This window comes from Coregonus lavaretus (genome assembly GCF_964263955.1).
Source record: "Coregonus lavaretus genome assembly, chromosome: 25".
Lineage (NCBI taxonomy): Eukaryota > Metazoa > Chordata > Actinopteri > Salmoniformes > Salmonidae > Coregonus > Coregonus lavaretus.
This window is the reverse complement of record NC_140012.1, coordinates 24423527-24440991: the sequence shown is the minus strand read 5'-3', so window position 1 is coordinate 24440991 and position 17465 is coordinate 24423527. Positions and strand designations below refer to the sequence as shown.

Sequence of the window (17465 nt, the reverse complement as noted above, 5' to 3'; positions counted from 1 at the left end):
TGACATCACCGATTAAAATGCTACTATTGCGCACCGCTAACTAAACTCAGTAAAAAAAGAAATGTCCCTTTTTCAGGACCCTGTCTTTCAAAGATAATTCGTAAAAATCCAAATAACTTCACAGATCTTAATTGTAAAGGGTTTAAACACTGTTTCCCATGCTTGTTCAATGAACCATAAACAATTAATGAACATGCACCTGTGGAACGGTCGTTAAGACACTAACAGCTTACAGACGGTAGGCAATTAAGGTCACAGTTATGAAAACTTAGGACACTAAAGAGGCCTTTCTACTGACTCTGAAAAACACCAAAAGAAAGATGCCCAGGGTCCCTGCTCATCTGTGTGAACGTGCCTTAGGCATGCTGCAAGGAGGCATGAGGACTGCAGATGTGGCCAGGGCAATACATTGCAATGTCTGTACTGTGAGACGCCTAAGACAGCGCTACAGGTAGACAGGACGGACAGCTGATCGTCCTCGCAGTGGCAGACCACGTAACAACACCTGCACAGGATCGGTACATCTGAACATCACACCTGTGGGACAGGTACAGGATGGCAACAACAACTGCCCGAGTTACACCAGGAACGCACAATCCCTCCATCAGTGCTCAGACTGTCTGCAATAGGCTGAGAGAGGCTGGACTGAGGGCTTGTAGGCCTGTTGTAAGGCAGGTCCTCACCAGACATCACCGGCAACAAAGTCACCTATGGGCACAAACCCACCTTCGCTGGACCAGACAGGACTGGCAAAAAGTGCTCTTCACTGACGAGTCGCAGTTTTGTCTCACCAGGGGTGATGGTCGGATTCACGTTTATCGTCGAAGGAATGAGCGTTACACCGAGGCCTGTACTCTGGAGCGGGATCGATTTGGAGGTGGAGGGTCCGTCATGGTCTGGGGCGGTGTGTCACAGCATCATCGGACTGAGCTTGTTGTCATTGCAGGCAATCTCAACACTGTGCGTTACAGGGAATATATCCTCCTCCCTCATGTGGTACCCTTCCTGCAGGCTCATCCTGACATGACCCTCCAGCATGACAATGCCACCAGCCATACTGCTCGTTCTGTGCGTGATTTCCTGCAAGACAGGAATGTCAGTGTTCTGCCATGGCCAGCGAACAGCCCGGATCTCAATCCCATTGACCACGTCTGGGACCTGTTGGATCAGAGGGTGAGGGCTAGGGCCATTCCCCCCAGAAATGTCCGGGAACTTGTAGGTGCCTTGGTGGAAGTGTGGGGTAACATCTCACAGCAAGAACTGGCAAATCTGGTGGAGTCCATGAGGAGGAGATGCACTGCAGTACTTAATGCAGCTGGTGGCCACACCAGATACTGAGTGTTACTTTTGATTTTGACCCCCCCTTTGTTCAGGGACACATTATTCAATTTCTGTTTGTCACATGTCTGTGGAACTAGTTCAGTTTATGTCTCAGTTGTTGGATCTTGTTATGTTCATACAAATATTTACACATGTTAAGTTTGCTGAAAATAAACGCAGTTGACAGTGAGAGGACGTTTCTTTTTTTGCTGAGTTTAGCTAGCCATTTCACACCGGTTACACTCCCAAGTGATTTTGTATTATTAGGACAATGTTTTGACCCGTAATGATGACGATACCATTTCACTATACTAAACAGATTTTCCTACAAAACAATCATGACTTGTTGCCAGATGTATGGCGATTCTCAAGAGCATTACTTGGAATGAGTGATCTGTATGTGAGTAGTTTGAAATTGGAATAGACTTTAGTAGTTTATATTCTGCAGCAGTATGAAGGCTCTGTGTGCAGGGCCTGGTCTGAAATAGCACCCTATTCCCTATATAGTTAACTACTTTGACCAGAGCCCTATGGGCCCTGGGCAAAAGGTGTGCACTATATATATAGTGAATAGGGTGCTATTTAAAACTCAGGCATGTTCTGTATCTTGCCCCGCTCTGAGTCTCCTTTAACTATATTCTCCTTAATGGGAACATACTGTCCTGCTAATGAGAGATGATGAAGAGATGTACATATGGTGACAATAATGGTCACCACAATGTTTAGAAAACAAGCCATGCATTGTACAGCACTGTACTGTGGATCTCACACATTGTCTTCGCCAACGTAAAGTATGACTACTGCAGAACCTATGAATTGACGCTATACAGCAGCTATACAGACTCCTGATTAGTGCACACTTACTGGACAAGTGTACACTTGGAATAAGTGCAGGGAAAGGTATCTGCATAGTCCGGTTTAGTGCAACACTCCAAATTATTGCATATATCAGAAGGAGGCTACTGTAATTTACAGTAGCCAAATATGCTGCTTCAGCATCAGATACTCTCTATTTTTGATGGCCACCTTTATGTGACTAATAGAACACACACAGTAATATCACAATCCGTACAATCACACTCTTACAGATACAGATGTAGGATCTTCATTTGATCACTCTTTTGTTGCTGTGAATTTTCCTGCACAGAAGAAAATCCAAACTTGTAGTGTATTTCAAGGTTTAAAAATGCTTCTAAAGTTTGTAATTTCCACTTAAAAATGTTAGACTTGATTTGCCCAAAACAAAAAGTGTATCAACCCCTACAAAGTATGTAAATTAATTATGATCCACATTACAATTCACATTTCCTGTTGCTGCAGGATTATTTTCCTGCTGTATCAAACTGGCTCAAATTAAGATACGGCATCTGAAATGTGAACACACACACACACACACACACACATATATATATATAGGAAACAAAACAACAAATAAAATACAGAAAATGCATAATATACATAATATACATAATACTACATAATCTCCTGCCTCTGCCTCACGCTTCAGAAACAGGAGATGGCTCCAGCTCATACAAGCCAAAGATTTGTGCAAGGCCACCCACCAACATAATACAATACATAATACAATGCAAAATACAAAACAAAATACATCAAAATTGTCTGTGTCTCTTCACAGTCCCCATTGTGCCGTAAGGTGTTCTTTTATCTGGTTTTTGAATCTGCTTTTATTGCTAGCTTGAGTTACCTGGGGTGGCAGAGAGTTACATGTAGTCATGGCTCTGTTTAATGGTCACCACAATGTTTAGAAAACAAGCCATGTATTGTACAGCACTGTACTGTGGATCTCACACATTGTCTTCGCCAACGTAAAGTATGACTACTGCAAAACCTATGAATTGACGCTATACAGCAGCTATACAGACTCCTGATTACTGCACACTTACTGGACAAGTGTACACTTGGAATAAGTGCAGGGAAAGGTATCTGCATAGTCCGGTTTAGTGCAACACTCCAAATTATTGCATATATCAGAAGGAGGCTACTGTAATTTACAGTAGCCAAATATGCTGCTTCAGCATCAGATACTCTCTATTTTTGATGGCCACCTTTATGTGACTAATAGAACACACACAGTAATATCACAATCCGTACAATCACACTCTTACAGATACAGATGTAGGATCTTCATTTGATCACTCTTTTGTTGCTGTGAATTTTCCTGCACAGAAGAAAATCCAAACTTGTAGTGTATTTCAAGGTTTAAAAATGCTTCTAAAGTTTGTAATTTCCACTTAAAAATGTTAGACTTGATTTGCCCAAAACAAAAAGTGTATCAACCCCTACAAAGTATGTAAATTAATTATGATCCACATTACAATTCACATTTCCTGTTGCTGCAGGATTATTTTCCTGCTGTATCAAACTGGCTCAAATTAAGATACGGCATCTGAAATGTGAACACACACACACACACACACACATATATATATATAGGAAACAAAACAACAAATAAAATACAGAAAATGCATAATATACATAATATACATAATACTACATAATCTCCTGCCTCTGCCTCACGCTTCAGAAACAGGAGATGGCTCCAGCTCATACAAGCCAAAGATTTGTGCAAGGCCACCCACCAACATAATACAATACATAATACAATGCAAAATACAAAACAAAATACATCAAAATTGTCTGTGTCTCTTCACAGTCCCCATTGTGCCGTAAGGTGTTCTTTTATCTGGTTTTTTAATCTGCTTTTATTGCTAGCTTGAGTTACCCGGGGTGGCAGAGAGTTACATGTAGTCATGGCTCTGTTTAATACTGTGTGTTTCCCAGCCTCTGTTATGAACCTGTGGACTGTGAAGAGATCTCTGATTGCATGTCTTGTGTGGTACCGATGAGTGTCCGAACTGTGTGCCAACTGCTTGAACAGACAGTTCAGTACCTTCAACACATCAACACATCGCACAAAGACCAATAGGGATGCAGTCAATCAGGAGAGATTGACATGCATGTTACTGACAAGTGCAATACGTGCTGCTCTGTTCTGGACCAACTGCAATTTACCTACTGTATGTCCCTCTTTGCCGCACATGACCACACAATTGGGCAGTAGTCCATGTGTGACCAAACTAGGGCCTGTAGGACCTGTCTGGTCACCTGAGATGTCAAGAAAGCAGAGAAATGCCTTATCATTGACAGACCTCTTCCCATTTTAGCAACCGTTGAGTCTATATGTTTTGACCAGAACAGCTTGCTGTCTAGGGTTACACCTAGCAGTTTAGTCTCCTCAACTTGCTCAATTGCCACATTATTCAATAATAGATCTAAATGAGGTTTAGTGTTGAGTGAGTGATCTGTCACAAAAACAATGTTTTTAGTTTTGGAGATATTTATCACCAGCCTATTGCTAGTAAAAAAACATGACTGGAGCTCTATGTTAAGGGTGTCAGTTATTTATTTTAGTGTCGTAGCCGGCATGTAAACTGTTGAGTAATCAATGTACATAGAGAAACAGGCTTTATTCAAGGTCAGTAAAAACAGAAAATATTGGCCCAAGCCGGCTTCCCTGCGGTACACTACTCTCAACTAAATTTGCATTAGAGAGGATTCCATTAAAGGAAACCCTCTGTGTTCTATTAGATATGTAACACTCAATCTATGATAAAGCAGAGGATGCAAATCAATTATATCAAAAGCTGCACTGAAGCCTAACAAAACAGCTCCCACAATCTTCTTACTATCAATTTCTTTCAGCCAATCATCAGTAATTTGTGTCAGTGCCGAGCGTATTGAGGGCCCTTCCCTATAAGCATGCTGAAAGTCTGTTGTTAATTTGTTTTCTGTAAACTGACTTTGTATTTGGTCAAAAAGTTTGATAAGCACTGGTAACAGGCTGATTGGTTGGCTGTTTGAACCATTAAAGGGTGCTCTGCTATTCTTGGGCAGTGGAATGTCCTTGCCTCCCTCCAGGCCTGAGGGCACACACCATCTTCTAGGCTTAAATTGAAGATGTGACAAACAGGAGTCGTAATGTATTCCGCTACCAACCTCAGCAATTTACCATCCATGTTGTCAGTACCAGGTGGCTTGTCCTTATTTATATATAGCAACAATTGTTTCACCTCTTCCACCCCCACTTTGTGGAACTCAAAACTACAGTGCTTGTCTTTCATTATTTGGTCTTTATGCATGAATATGAAGGCTCAGCGTTTGTTAATCTTGTCAACAAAAAAAATATTAAAGTGGTTGGCAATATCAAAGGGTTTTGTTATGAACAAGCCATCTGCCTCAATGAAGGATGGAGCCGAGTTTGCTTTTTTGCCTAGAATTTCATTTAAAGTAGTCCAGAGCTTTTTACTAGCATTCTTTATATCATTTATCTTTGTTCCGTAGTATAGTTCCATCTTCTTGTTTAGTTACGTGATTTCTCAATTTACTGTATGCCTACACAGTAGCCTGTTGGTATATGTGGGCGATGTGCACAAGACAGAAAAGAGCTCTCTCTCACACACACACACACACACACTTCATGTTGCCATGACAAAGTGAAAGCATGAGAACAGGCAATCAGTAGCTGAATCCTGGAGAGGAGGAGGTTTTCCCCTCAGAGAGAGAGAGATAGACACAGCTCTTAAACACCAAACCAAACAAACACTGAATACCACATGCAGCTAGATATGAAGCCAAGCACTAAGCATGGGATACATGTGTACAGTGAGGGAAAAAAGTATTTGATCCCCTGCTGATTTTGTACGTTTGCCCACTGACAAAGAAATGATCAGTCTATAATTTTAATGGTAGGTTTATTTGAACAGTGAGAGACAGAAAAACGCATGTCAAAAATGTTATAAATTGATTTGCATTTTAATGAGGGAAATAAGTATTTGACCCCCTCTCAATCAGAAAGATTTCTGGCTCCCAGGTGTCTTTTATACAGGTAACGAGCTGAGATTAGGAGCACACTCTTAAAGGGAGTGCTCCTAATCTCAGCTTGTTACCTATATAAAAGACACCTGTCCACAGAAGCAATCAATCAATCAGATTCCAAACTCTCCACCATGGCCAAGACCAAAGAGGTCTCCAAGGATGTCAGGGACAAGATTGTAGACCTACACAAGGCTGGAATGGGCTACAAGACCATCGCCAAGCAGCTTGGTGAGAAGGTGACAACAGTTGGTGCAATCTTCGCAAATGGAAGAAACACAAAATAACTGTCAATCTCCCTCGGCCTGGGGCTCCATGCAACATCTCACCTCGTGGAGTTGCAATGACCATGAGAACGGTGAGGAATCAGCCCAGAACTACACGGGAGGATATTGTCAATGATCTCAAGGCAGCTGGGACCATAGTCACCAAGGAAACAATTCGGTTGTTATTCTGTCTCTCACTGTTCAAATAAACCTACCATTAAAATTATAGACTGATCATGTCTTTGTCAGTGGGCAAACATACAAAATCAGCAGGGGATCAAATACTTTTTTCCCTCACTGTATATCACTCCCACTTACATGCATCATATGTACTGTGCTGCTGTTACACTGTCAGTTTCTTCAGCATGTACATGTTCGTACTGTACTGCTACTGTTTCAGCAGAGATTAAGCAAAAGTCCAGATAGAGAACTGTTGTATTCGTGCCGCGATTCATGGAATTCAGAAACAGCGTGAAGGTGAGTCATTCGATACTCTATACAGACCTCAGAGGCACAAGTAGAGGAGTACAGATACAAACAGTAATGCTCTCATACTGCAGAGTGCTTCATGTGCTGTGCTGTTACTACCTACAGACCATGTGAATGTGTAGTGCTGTTACTGTACTCCCCTTGAACTCAGCCTTCCACTGGGCCGACTCGTCATGCTGATGGACAGGCTGACATCAATGGATGAGATTGAGATGCTTACTGACTGCATGTGTGTCGAGGTGGGATGGTACTGCAAGGTCACAGACTTACTGTGTGTGTGTGTGTGTGTGTGTGTGTACGAACGTTCATGTGACTAAAATGTAACTGTTAGTCTCCTGGGTTCTCTGTTGTGTGTAGATTAGAGCCAGATCAGAAGCAACTATTGAGCCATTCTATACGGTGGTACACAGTGGAAATTGAAGATTGCTGTTTACAGTGATGTATGAAAAGTGTTTACTCCTCTCACAACATTCATCCTGATTTAACCTCTGACTATGGTGTTCTGCTAAAGTGTGTGTGAGTGGGCTTGAAGGTGTGGTGTGACTGCAATCAGTCATTCTCCCTCTCTCTCTTTCTCTCTCTCTCGCTCTTTCCCTCTCTGTGTCACAGACCCTGCATCAAGGATACATTATTAATTAGTCCCAGCTATAGCTGCCTGTCTGACAGGTATGAAGTTACCAGGTTACAGGTGCTTTGATCGCCCTGCCACTCTGAAGCCCAAAGAGATGAAACCTGTCTGAATCAATAGGCGCTTGTTGCTGAAATGGCTCCCCTTCCTCTGTCTGTCTCTCTGTCACGGGAGGAAGACAAAAGGGTGATGTCGCCGCTGCCTTAAGTAAATAAGACCGCTGCCGCTCTCTCCTCTCTCTTGGGCGGCGCAGCATTTAGCGCTCTGTAGGGCTCTCTGTTTGATTCTTAGACTGAAGCTAGACGAAGCTCCTCGGAGTCGGTTGGGAATATGAATATGAGGACTTGGTAAATCCTCCGATCAGACATACATGTCACGTGGGTCGATGTCGTCTAAGTAAGACCAAGGCGCAGCGTGTCCAAGAAACATGACTTTAATTGAGTAAAGCACGTAATACAAAACAAAAGACGACTCACATGAAGTCCACGGTACACTGACCGAAACGGAACAAAAACCCACAATACCCACAGGAAAACATACAGAATAAATATGGCTCCCAATCAGAGATAACGAGCCGACAGCTGACACTCGTTACCTCCGATTGGGAGTCATCGACCAAACCTAGAAATACAACAAACAGAAAGGCAAACCTAGAAATACAAAACCAAAACCCAACAAACCAAAATACACCCTGGCTCAAATCCAAAAGTCCCAGAGCCAGAGTGTCACAGTACCCCCCCCTAAAGGTGCGCACTCCGGGCGCACCAGCATACAGTCTAGGGGAGGGTCTGGGTGGGCGTCTGTCCACGGTGGCGGTTCTGGCCCTGGTCGTGGTCCCCACCCCACCTTAGTCACTATCCGCTTCCGTAGCCTCCTCCACATGACCACCCCCCAACTAAACCCCACTGGATTAAGGGGCGGCACCGGACTAAAGGGCAGCACCGGACTAAGGGGCAGCACCGGACTAAGGGGCAGTACCGGATTTAATGGCAGATCCTGGCTGGCTGGCTCTGGCGGGTCCTGGCTGGACGGCTCTGGCGGATCCTGGCTGGATGGCTCTGGCGGATCCTGGCTGGACGGCTCATGGCTGGCTGAAGGATCTGGCTGCTCATGGCTGGCTGACGGATCTGGCTGCTCATGGCTGGCTGACGGATCTGGCTGCTCAGGGCTGGCCGACGGATCTGGCTGCTCATGGCTGGCCGACGGATCTGGCTGCTCATGGCTGGCTGACGGATCTGGCTGCTCATGGCTGGCTGACGGATCTGGCTGCTCATGGCTGGCTGACGGATCTGGCTGCTCATGGCTGGCTGACGGATCTGGCTGCTCATGGCTGGCTGACGGATCTGGCTGCTCATGGCTGGCTGACGGATCTGGCTGCTCATGGCTGGCGGAAGGCTCTGGCTGATCCTGTCCGGCGGAAGGCTCTGGCTGATCCTGTCTGGAGGAAGGCTCTAGCGGCTCCGGTCTGGCGGACGGCTCCGGCTCATGGCAGACGGGCGGCTTAAGCGCCTTTGGGCAGACGGGCAGTTCAGGCCCCGTTGGGCAGACGGCAGACTCTGGCCGTCTGAGGCGCACCGTAGGCCTGGTGCGTGGTGCCGGAACTGGAGGTACCGGGCTGAGGACACGCATCTCAGGGCTAGTGCGGGGAGAAGCAACAGGGTATGCTGGACCCTGGGGACGCACATAAGGGCTAGTGCGGAGAGCCGGAACAGGGCATGCTGGACCCTGGGGACTCTCATAACGCCTAGTGCGGAGAGCAGCAACAGGACGCACAGGACTCGGGGGACACACAGGAGACTTGGTGCGTGGTGTAGGCACTGGTGGGAAAAGGCTGGAGACACGCACCATACAGCTAGTGCGTGGAGGAGACACAGGGCTCTGCAGACTTACAGGAAGCCTAGTGCGTGGTGTAGGCACTGGTGGTACTGGGCTGGAGCGGGGAGGTGGCGCCGGAAATACCGGACCGTGCAGGCTTACTGGCCCCCTTGAGCACTGAGCCTGCCCAACCTTACCCGGGTTGGTGCTCCCCGTCGCCCGACCAGTACGGGGAGGTGGAATAACCCGCACCGGCCTATGAGGGCGAACCGGGAACACCATGCGTAAGGCTGGTGTCATGTACGCCGGACCGAGAAGACGCACTGGTGGCCTGATGCGTTGGGCCGGCTTCATGACATCCGGCTCAATGCTCAATCTAGCCCGGCCGATACGTGGAGCTGGAATGTGTCGAACCGGGCTATGCCTGCGTACAGGAGACACCATGCGCTCTACTGCGTAACACGGTGTCTGCCCGTACTCTCGCTCTCCACGGTAAGTCCAGGGAGTAGGCGCAGGTCTCCTACCTGACTTCGCCACACTCCCTTTAAGCCCCCCCCCAAGAAATTTTTGGGTAGTACCCACGGGCTTCCAGCCTTGACTCCGTGCTGCCTCCTCATACCGCCTCCTCTCGGCTTTAGCTGCCTCCAGCTCTTCACGAGGGCGGCGATACTCTCCCGGTTGTGCCCAAGGACCCTTTCCATCCAGAATCTCCTCCCAAGTCCATGAATCCTTGATAGGCGTCCATGAATCCTGTTGCCGCTTGACACGCTGCTTGGTCCTTTTAAGGTGGGTTTTTCTGTCACGTGGGTCGATGTCGTCTAAGTAAGACCAAGGCGCAGCGTGTCCAAGAAACATGACTTTAATTGAGTAAAGCACGTAATACAAAACAAAAGACGACTCACATGAAGTCCACGGTACACTGACCGAAACGGAACAAAAACCCACAATACCCACAGGAAAACATACAGAATAAATATGGCTCCCAATCAGAGATAACGAGCCGACAGCTGACACTCGTTACCTCCGATTGGGAGTCATCGACCAAACCTAGAAATACAACAAACAGAAAGGCAAACCTAGAAATACAAAACCAAAACCCAACAAACCAAAATACACCCTGGCTCAAATCCAAAAGTCCCAGAGCCAGAGTGTCACAATACAAAGCTATTTATTTTCTGCTCTCTGTCTCATTCACTCTTTCCCTCTGTATTTGCTCTCTATCTGCTCTCTCCCTTTCTTTCATTTTTCCCTCTTGCTCTGCTCTCTCTATGTACTGTATCTCCTTCTCATGCTCTCTCTAATGCTCTCTCTCATGCTCTCTCTCTCTCTCTCTCTCTCTCTCTCTCTCTCTCTCTCATGCTCTCTCTCTCTCTCTCTCTCTCTCATGCTCTCTCTCTCTCTCTCTCTCTCTCTCATGCTCTCTCTCTCTCTCTCTCTCTCTCATGCTCTCTCTCTCTCTCTCTCTCATGCTCTCTCTCTCTCTCTCTCTCTCTCTCTCTCTCTCTCTCTCTCTCTCTCTCTCACGCTCTCTCTCTCTCTCGCTCGCTCTCTCTCTCTCTCGCTCGCTCTCCACTCCTTCTCTCTTGCTTAATCCGGCTTTCGAGGGACGTAGTCTCTTATAAAGTATCACTTTACCTTGAGTAAGATGGCAATTAATGTTCATCTCCATTACAGTAGGAGGATGGTTCCAAAGGAGAGCTTGCTCTTTTCTTTTTTTACTGTCATTATCACCAGAAAAAAAAGACACTATCAGACCGGTCATGTATTTACTCTATAGAAACATCAATATTACCAATGGTTCATTATTTTGGCCCATGGTGGGCCGACACTGCGACAATGTAGCCACGCTTGCTGGGTTATGATACAAGGCATGTGTATTGTAAAGTGAGAACAGCTGTTCATAGATGTGTAATATGTCACCACAAGTGACACACCTAATATTTTAGTGTTATTGACATATAACTACAATGGTTAAATGTCACTATCTTGACTTATTGTAATGAGACCATGTTGGTACCAAAGCCCTCTAACATTACTCCATTTTGTGTCTTGTCTCTACAGAGGGAGGTCAGATGAACAACGTAGGTCCAGGTCCCACCATGGGCCAGCCACACCCCTACCCTGCTCTGAGCCAGCTGGCCCACGTCTATGAACAGCAACAACCTGGGAAGGAACTCAACAAGTACGCCTCGCTCAAGCTCGTAGGTGAGTGTCTGCTCTATCAGCTTTGTCCTGCTTTGTCGACGCTGTCTGTGTCTGTAGAGGCCCGGGTTAGACTAAATTAGTAAGTAAGCCTAGGACGAGTAAGCCTTGTTCAAGCCAGAATGGCCCAATGACTAAGCTTGATCAAATACCATTTCTATATATCACCATTGTATATACACTACATTTCATGAAGGGTTTCTGTATATTGCCCACTTTCGCTGGAACTAAAGACCAATGGTGTCTAATGTAAAAGTCTCACAGTCACAATCAAAAGCAGAATCAACTTGTTTAGCGATTGACATTCTATACATTCCTTTCACTGATGCCATATTTGATGTCTAAACCACTTTTCAATTTCAATACCATAATACCATACGAGCAAAGCAAACAACAACTTATTTGAGTAGAAGTCGTGCTGTCTTCTTCTTTAGTATGCTAAAGGCAGCTCCCCCAGAAACAAAATGATGGGATCCATCTGGCTCTGAGTACTGTATAATCATAGTCGCTACCTCTGGAAAAACACAACATTGTGGGAATGCAAAATACCCACATCTCTCATTGAAATATTAAATGTAGGAGTAAAGCTCTTAATTTTAAATGCAATTCCCAATCCATCAATTTACCATTCAGTCCCTGACTTATTTTGAACAGATTGTTGTGATTGTTTACACAAAGGCACTCCATTATGCTGGAGCATTCAGAGGGAGTAGAGAAGATGAAGTGTTTTTCTGTTTTGTGTTTATGCCACACAGTTTATATAACCATTAGCTATTCAATCTGAGACAATTAAGAACAGGACATGTTGACTGATATGGCCCATATCTCCTATGTTTGACTACTGAGCCACATCTATTCAGCTTGGGATTCATGAGGCTATCTGCATACTGGAGTAGGTCCATAATAACAGCAATCTTCTTAGAGAGAGACCTATATTTGCTTATATCTTCCTCCTCCTCCTCTCCCCCCTCTCCTTTTCCTCCCCTCCTTCCCATCCTCCTCCCCCACTACCTCCAAGCCTAATCTCAATGTGATTCTCCTTTTCTCATCTTCACCTTTCCGCTCCCCAGGACTCTATCTGATTTAATGTCTGTAATCGAGGGTCTCCCACCCCCTGTATTCAGAGCATTGACTACAGCCTAACTGATAGCTTCTCATTCTAGAGGCGCTCTCCAATGAGATGGCACGGAAATGATTTTAATCTGCTTTAGAGAGCAATGGACGCATAGTCCCAAGAGGCCATCTCCATCTCTTGGAGTCATGAACTGATGATATGCACGTGGAGACGCAGAATAACGAGGGCAGCCGAGCGGGACAGAAAGAGAGAGAGGGAGAGAGACAGAGACAGAAAGAGAGAGAGGGAGAGAGACCGAGACAGAGAGAGAGAGGCACAGATACAGAGACAGAAAGAGAGAGAGGGAGAGAGACAGAGACAGAGACAGAGACAGAGAGAGAGGGAGAGAGAGAGAGACAGAGACAGAGAGAGAAAGAGGGAGAGAGACAGAGACAGAGAGAGAGAGGCACAGAGACAGAGACAGAAAGAGAGAGATGGAGAGAGACAGAGAGAGAGAGGCACAGAGACAGAGACAGAGAGAGAGAGAGGGAGAGAGACAGAGACAGAAATAGAGAGAGGGAGAGAGACATAGACAGAGAGAGAGAGGCACAGAGACAGAGACAGAGAGAGAGAGAGAGGGAGAGAGACAGAGACAGAGAGAGAGGCACAGAGACAGAAAGAGAGAGAGGGAGAGAGACAGAGAGAGAGAGAGAGTGAGAGAGGCACAGAGACAGAGACAGAAAGAGAGAGAGGGAGAGAGACAGAGACAGAGAGAGAGAGGCACAGAGACAGCGACGATAAATAGTGCCTTCATTTGAGCTGTGTTATTGCATTTATCTGAACTTTAACTGAGCACTTTGTCTTCTCTCCTCCATATTGCTCTGCCCTTATTCCAGTCATCACAAGTGGCCTAAAGGAAAGAGAGAAACACTCTAGTCTGAAACCACAGTGTTGTTTTCCCCTTTTATTCACATTCCCAATGGTAGCTACAGAATCCTCAGGCTGAGAGCTGATAAGCCACAATTCTGCAAATCAATATCTATCTGCAATGTCCCCAAGCGAATCTATAAGGTCACACTATTGGATTTTAAAACCAGACATGGAGAGACGAACTAATAAAAGGGACCCAGTACCCAAAACGTAACCCTGAAGACGGTTTGGATATCTCTATCTTTCACTGGAGCAAATGGCCAATTACAGTATATTGCATTGCAAATACATTTGTGTCTCACTACTCCACCACCCCGATACCGTAGAGACCGAAAGTTAGGCTATGTCTGACTTGGCATTTCTCAGATACTATTGTAGCCTAATTGGAGTTGACACATAATTTACTCCCTACAGTCCCGACGAGCATCCACATTTGAAATGTTTCTGTATGTCTGTGGCCTTTTGTGACGGAGGAACTTACACTGTCTATCTGTAGTCACACATTTCCCTATGAATGTGTGTGTGCCATTGAGCTGACTGTTGCTAGAATTATTTATCTGTCGCCTGACTGAGTTTGATCCCAGAGACGGTTTACTTGCAGCCAGGCAGGCAGGCAGACGCGAAGCGAGCTCACCGTTCACAGTCCCTCACCATGCTCGCCTGGCTCGTTTTCCTGCACTGGAAGGAGAGCAGAGCGATAAACTAGATGTATAGTTGCAGCGGCAAAGCAAACTCCCCTAGTGTGTTAACTTTATCTTCAAGGATGTGAAAAGTGACAGGTCATCCACCATAACCTGAGAGTCACACAAGGATGCTCATTGCTCAACAGCTACGGCTAACGAGTAAGGAGTGAACTGGGGAATGTGAATCACCCATTAAAGAGGACACATTTCTCAGTGATAAGAGAGATTACAGATTGCCGACATGAACGACAGAGAAATTAATGAGGTCAATTTAACGTGACTGAACTGAATGATGTAGGCTAGCTGGAGGTCACAGGTCTTGGGAGACAGGAAGCATCTGCGGCAGAGTATGCTATAGCCTAGATAACGTTCACCTGCCTAGAAGTGTCCTCATATCAATTGATCAGCAGAGTTCAATTTAAATTCTCCTCATTTACATCATTAACAGTACCTGTGTAGAAGTAGTAGACTGCAGTGTCTGTATGCTATCACAGGGTTTGAACCAAGGCAATATGTGTTACATTGAGGGTTGGAGGCTGTCTGGGTGATTCCAGGAGCGTTGGAAAGGTTGAGCGAAATATAATTCCTTCTGAGCAAGTTTCTCCTCCAGCAGGGTGAAGTAAAAAACATGTTTTATTTCAGGAAACTAACATTCGTAGTAAAGTTTGGCATGTGATGAATGTAGCCTGAATGGCATGGCTGAAGTATGTGGATTCCTTATGATCTGAACAATGCTCCATGTTTGTTTTCGTATTATAACGACACAGGATGAGACCCAGATGCAGACACAGGAGGCAGATCGTTCGTGTCTCTGATATGTCTTAAAATACAAGGGGCAGGCAAGAGGCAGGTCAAGGACAGGCAGAAGTTCGTAAACCAGGTCTGAGTCCGAAAGGTACAGGGCGGCAGGCAGGCTGGAGGTCAGGGCAGGCTGAATGATCAGGCAGGCGGGCTCAGTGTCAGGGCAGGCTGAATGGTATAGCAGGCGGGCTCAGTGTCAGGGCAGGCTGAATGGTATGGCAGGCGGGCTCAGTGTCAGGGCAGGCTGAATGGTATGGCAGGCGGGCTCAGTGTCAGGGCAGGCTGAATGGTATGGCAGGCAGGCTCAGTGTCAGGGCAGGCTGAATGGTATGGCAGGCAGGCTCAGTGTCAGGGCAGGCTGAATGGTATAGCAGGCGGGCTCAGTGTCAGGGCAGGCTGAATGGTATGGCAGGCGGGCTCAGTGTCAGGGCAGGCTGAATGGTATGGCAGGCGGGCTCAGTGTCAGGGCAGGCAGAAAAGGTCAGAACCGGGAGGACTAGAAAACAAGGACTAGGAAAAAACAGGAGTACGGAACAACACGCTGGTAGGCTTGACGAGACAAGACGAACTGGCAACAGGCAGACCGAAAACACCAGTATAAATACACAGGGGATAATGGGAACAAATGGGAGACACCTGGTGGGGGGTGGAGACAAGCACAAGACAGGTGAAACAGATCAGGGTGTGACAGGTATGGTATTACAGGAAAGAACCAGAGTTAAAGGTAATGGTAAGTGCACAACCAGCAAAAACTTGAAATGTTGACCTTGTAAATAAAGAGATTACTTTTGGGAGCATATATAGGCTACCAAAGGTGCTATAGGGCCGTAGTTACTGTAGTGTTATAAACTACAAAACCTCCTAAACATGTGCATCTGCCTCTATCCCCATGCAGCGGCCAAGGCCAACGGTGACTTCTACAACAAGCGGCGTCTGATGGTGGAACTGCCATCCAAAGGCGGCCTCCCCCTCCAACACATGAACCCCATGACCAACAACCCTATTTCCCACAACCCAATTAATAACCCCACCATGACCCACAATCCAATGAACAACCCCATGGCCCACAACAACCCCACGACCCACAACAACCCCATGGCCCTCAACAACCCTATGACCCACAACAACCCCATGTCCCACAAAACCCCTATGTCTCACATCAAGCCCATGACCCACAACAACCCCATGTCCCATAACAACCCCATGTCCCACAACAACCCCATGGCACACAACAACCCCATGTCCCACAACAACCCTATGGCTCACAACAACCCTATGCCCCACAACAACCCCATGACCCACAACAACCCCATGGTCCACAACAACCCCATGACCCACAACAACCCCATGGTCCACAACAACCCCATGGCCCACAATCCCATGAGTCCCATCAGCCCCCTGGGCTCCCTGGGCCCTGAGCCCGTGGCCACCTACATCACAGAGATGCCCAGCAGCTTGCCCATTCTATCCAGCTTCCACCAGGGCTCCACCATGCCAACCGCGCCCAAGATGAATGCACAGAAGCCCCAAAGACTCAGCAGCAGTGGATGTGGTGGCGACATAGTCAGTAATAAAGGTTCAGGAGCCATGACCATGTCCAGCATGACTAGAACAGGGACTTTCCCAGGGCCTCACCGCCACACCGGGACGGTTCCCGGGCCTCACCACCAACAACAACACCACCACCAACATCAAGAGCAACAACACCACCCACTGGCCTACAGCTCCAATACCATCGCAGCCCCCAGGGGGATGGGGGGAGGGATGGGTCTGAAGGGTTGGGATGGGACTGAGACGGTAGGCAGGAGGAAGGGTTACGGTTCCAAGAGGCCCCAGTGTACGGTGGAGCAGATCAACAAGCTGCACAGTCAGTCCCGCTCCCAGAGCCACAGCCAGCACTTCCTGCCCACTCAGCCTTACTTTGTGACCAACAGTAAGACGGAGGTAACTGTGTGAGAGAGTGGGAGAGGGGGACGATGGTTGCCCAAAGCAGAGTCAACTAATAGGCAAAGAGGGAGAGGACAGAGATGGTGGTGTGTAAGGCCCTGGTTGTTTTGTGTCTTTCTGGGAGCGGGGGCCAGAACAGTGCGCCCTGGTGGTGTGGCAGTGTGCTTGCGTGTGCCGTCCAGTATGAGTGGATCACTGCACATGTGACTGTCAGTCAATCCTCCACAGGTCGTCAGTCAGAGGGGAGGGGGGCGGGATTGTATAACGATGACAACGTCCAACAGAAGTATCAAAATCATTGTGTGTGTTATAATATCTCCTGTGTAATGATAACGTTATAGAACAATTACATTTACATTTACGTCATTTAGCAGACGCTCTTATCCAGAGAACAATGACAGTGAAATGTGAATACAGCAACAGCAAAAGGAAACATG

General features: G+C 46.6%; 1 protein-coding gene across 1 annotated transcript in view; it reads left to right on the top strand.

Moving 5' to 3' along the window:
- The window catches only part of shisa9a (shisa family member 9a), a gene marked incomplete at both ends in the record, with an annotated part of 34466 nt that extends 17429 nt beyond the window's left edge, over nucleotides 1-17037 (top strand). Inside the window, 2 exons of the mRNA XM_084141476.1 lie at nucleotides 11473-11616; nucleotides 15977-17037. Of these exons, the coding sequence (XP_083997602.1) occupies nucleotides 11473-11616; nucleotides 15977-17037 (1205 nt within the window). The remainder of the gene's footprint in view (nucleotides 1-11472; nucleotides 11617-15976) is intronic.
- Between the last annotated feature and the right edge of the window lie 428 nt (nucleotides 17038-17465).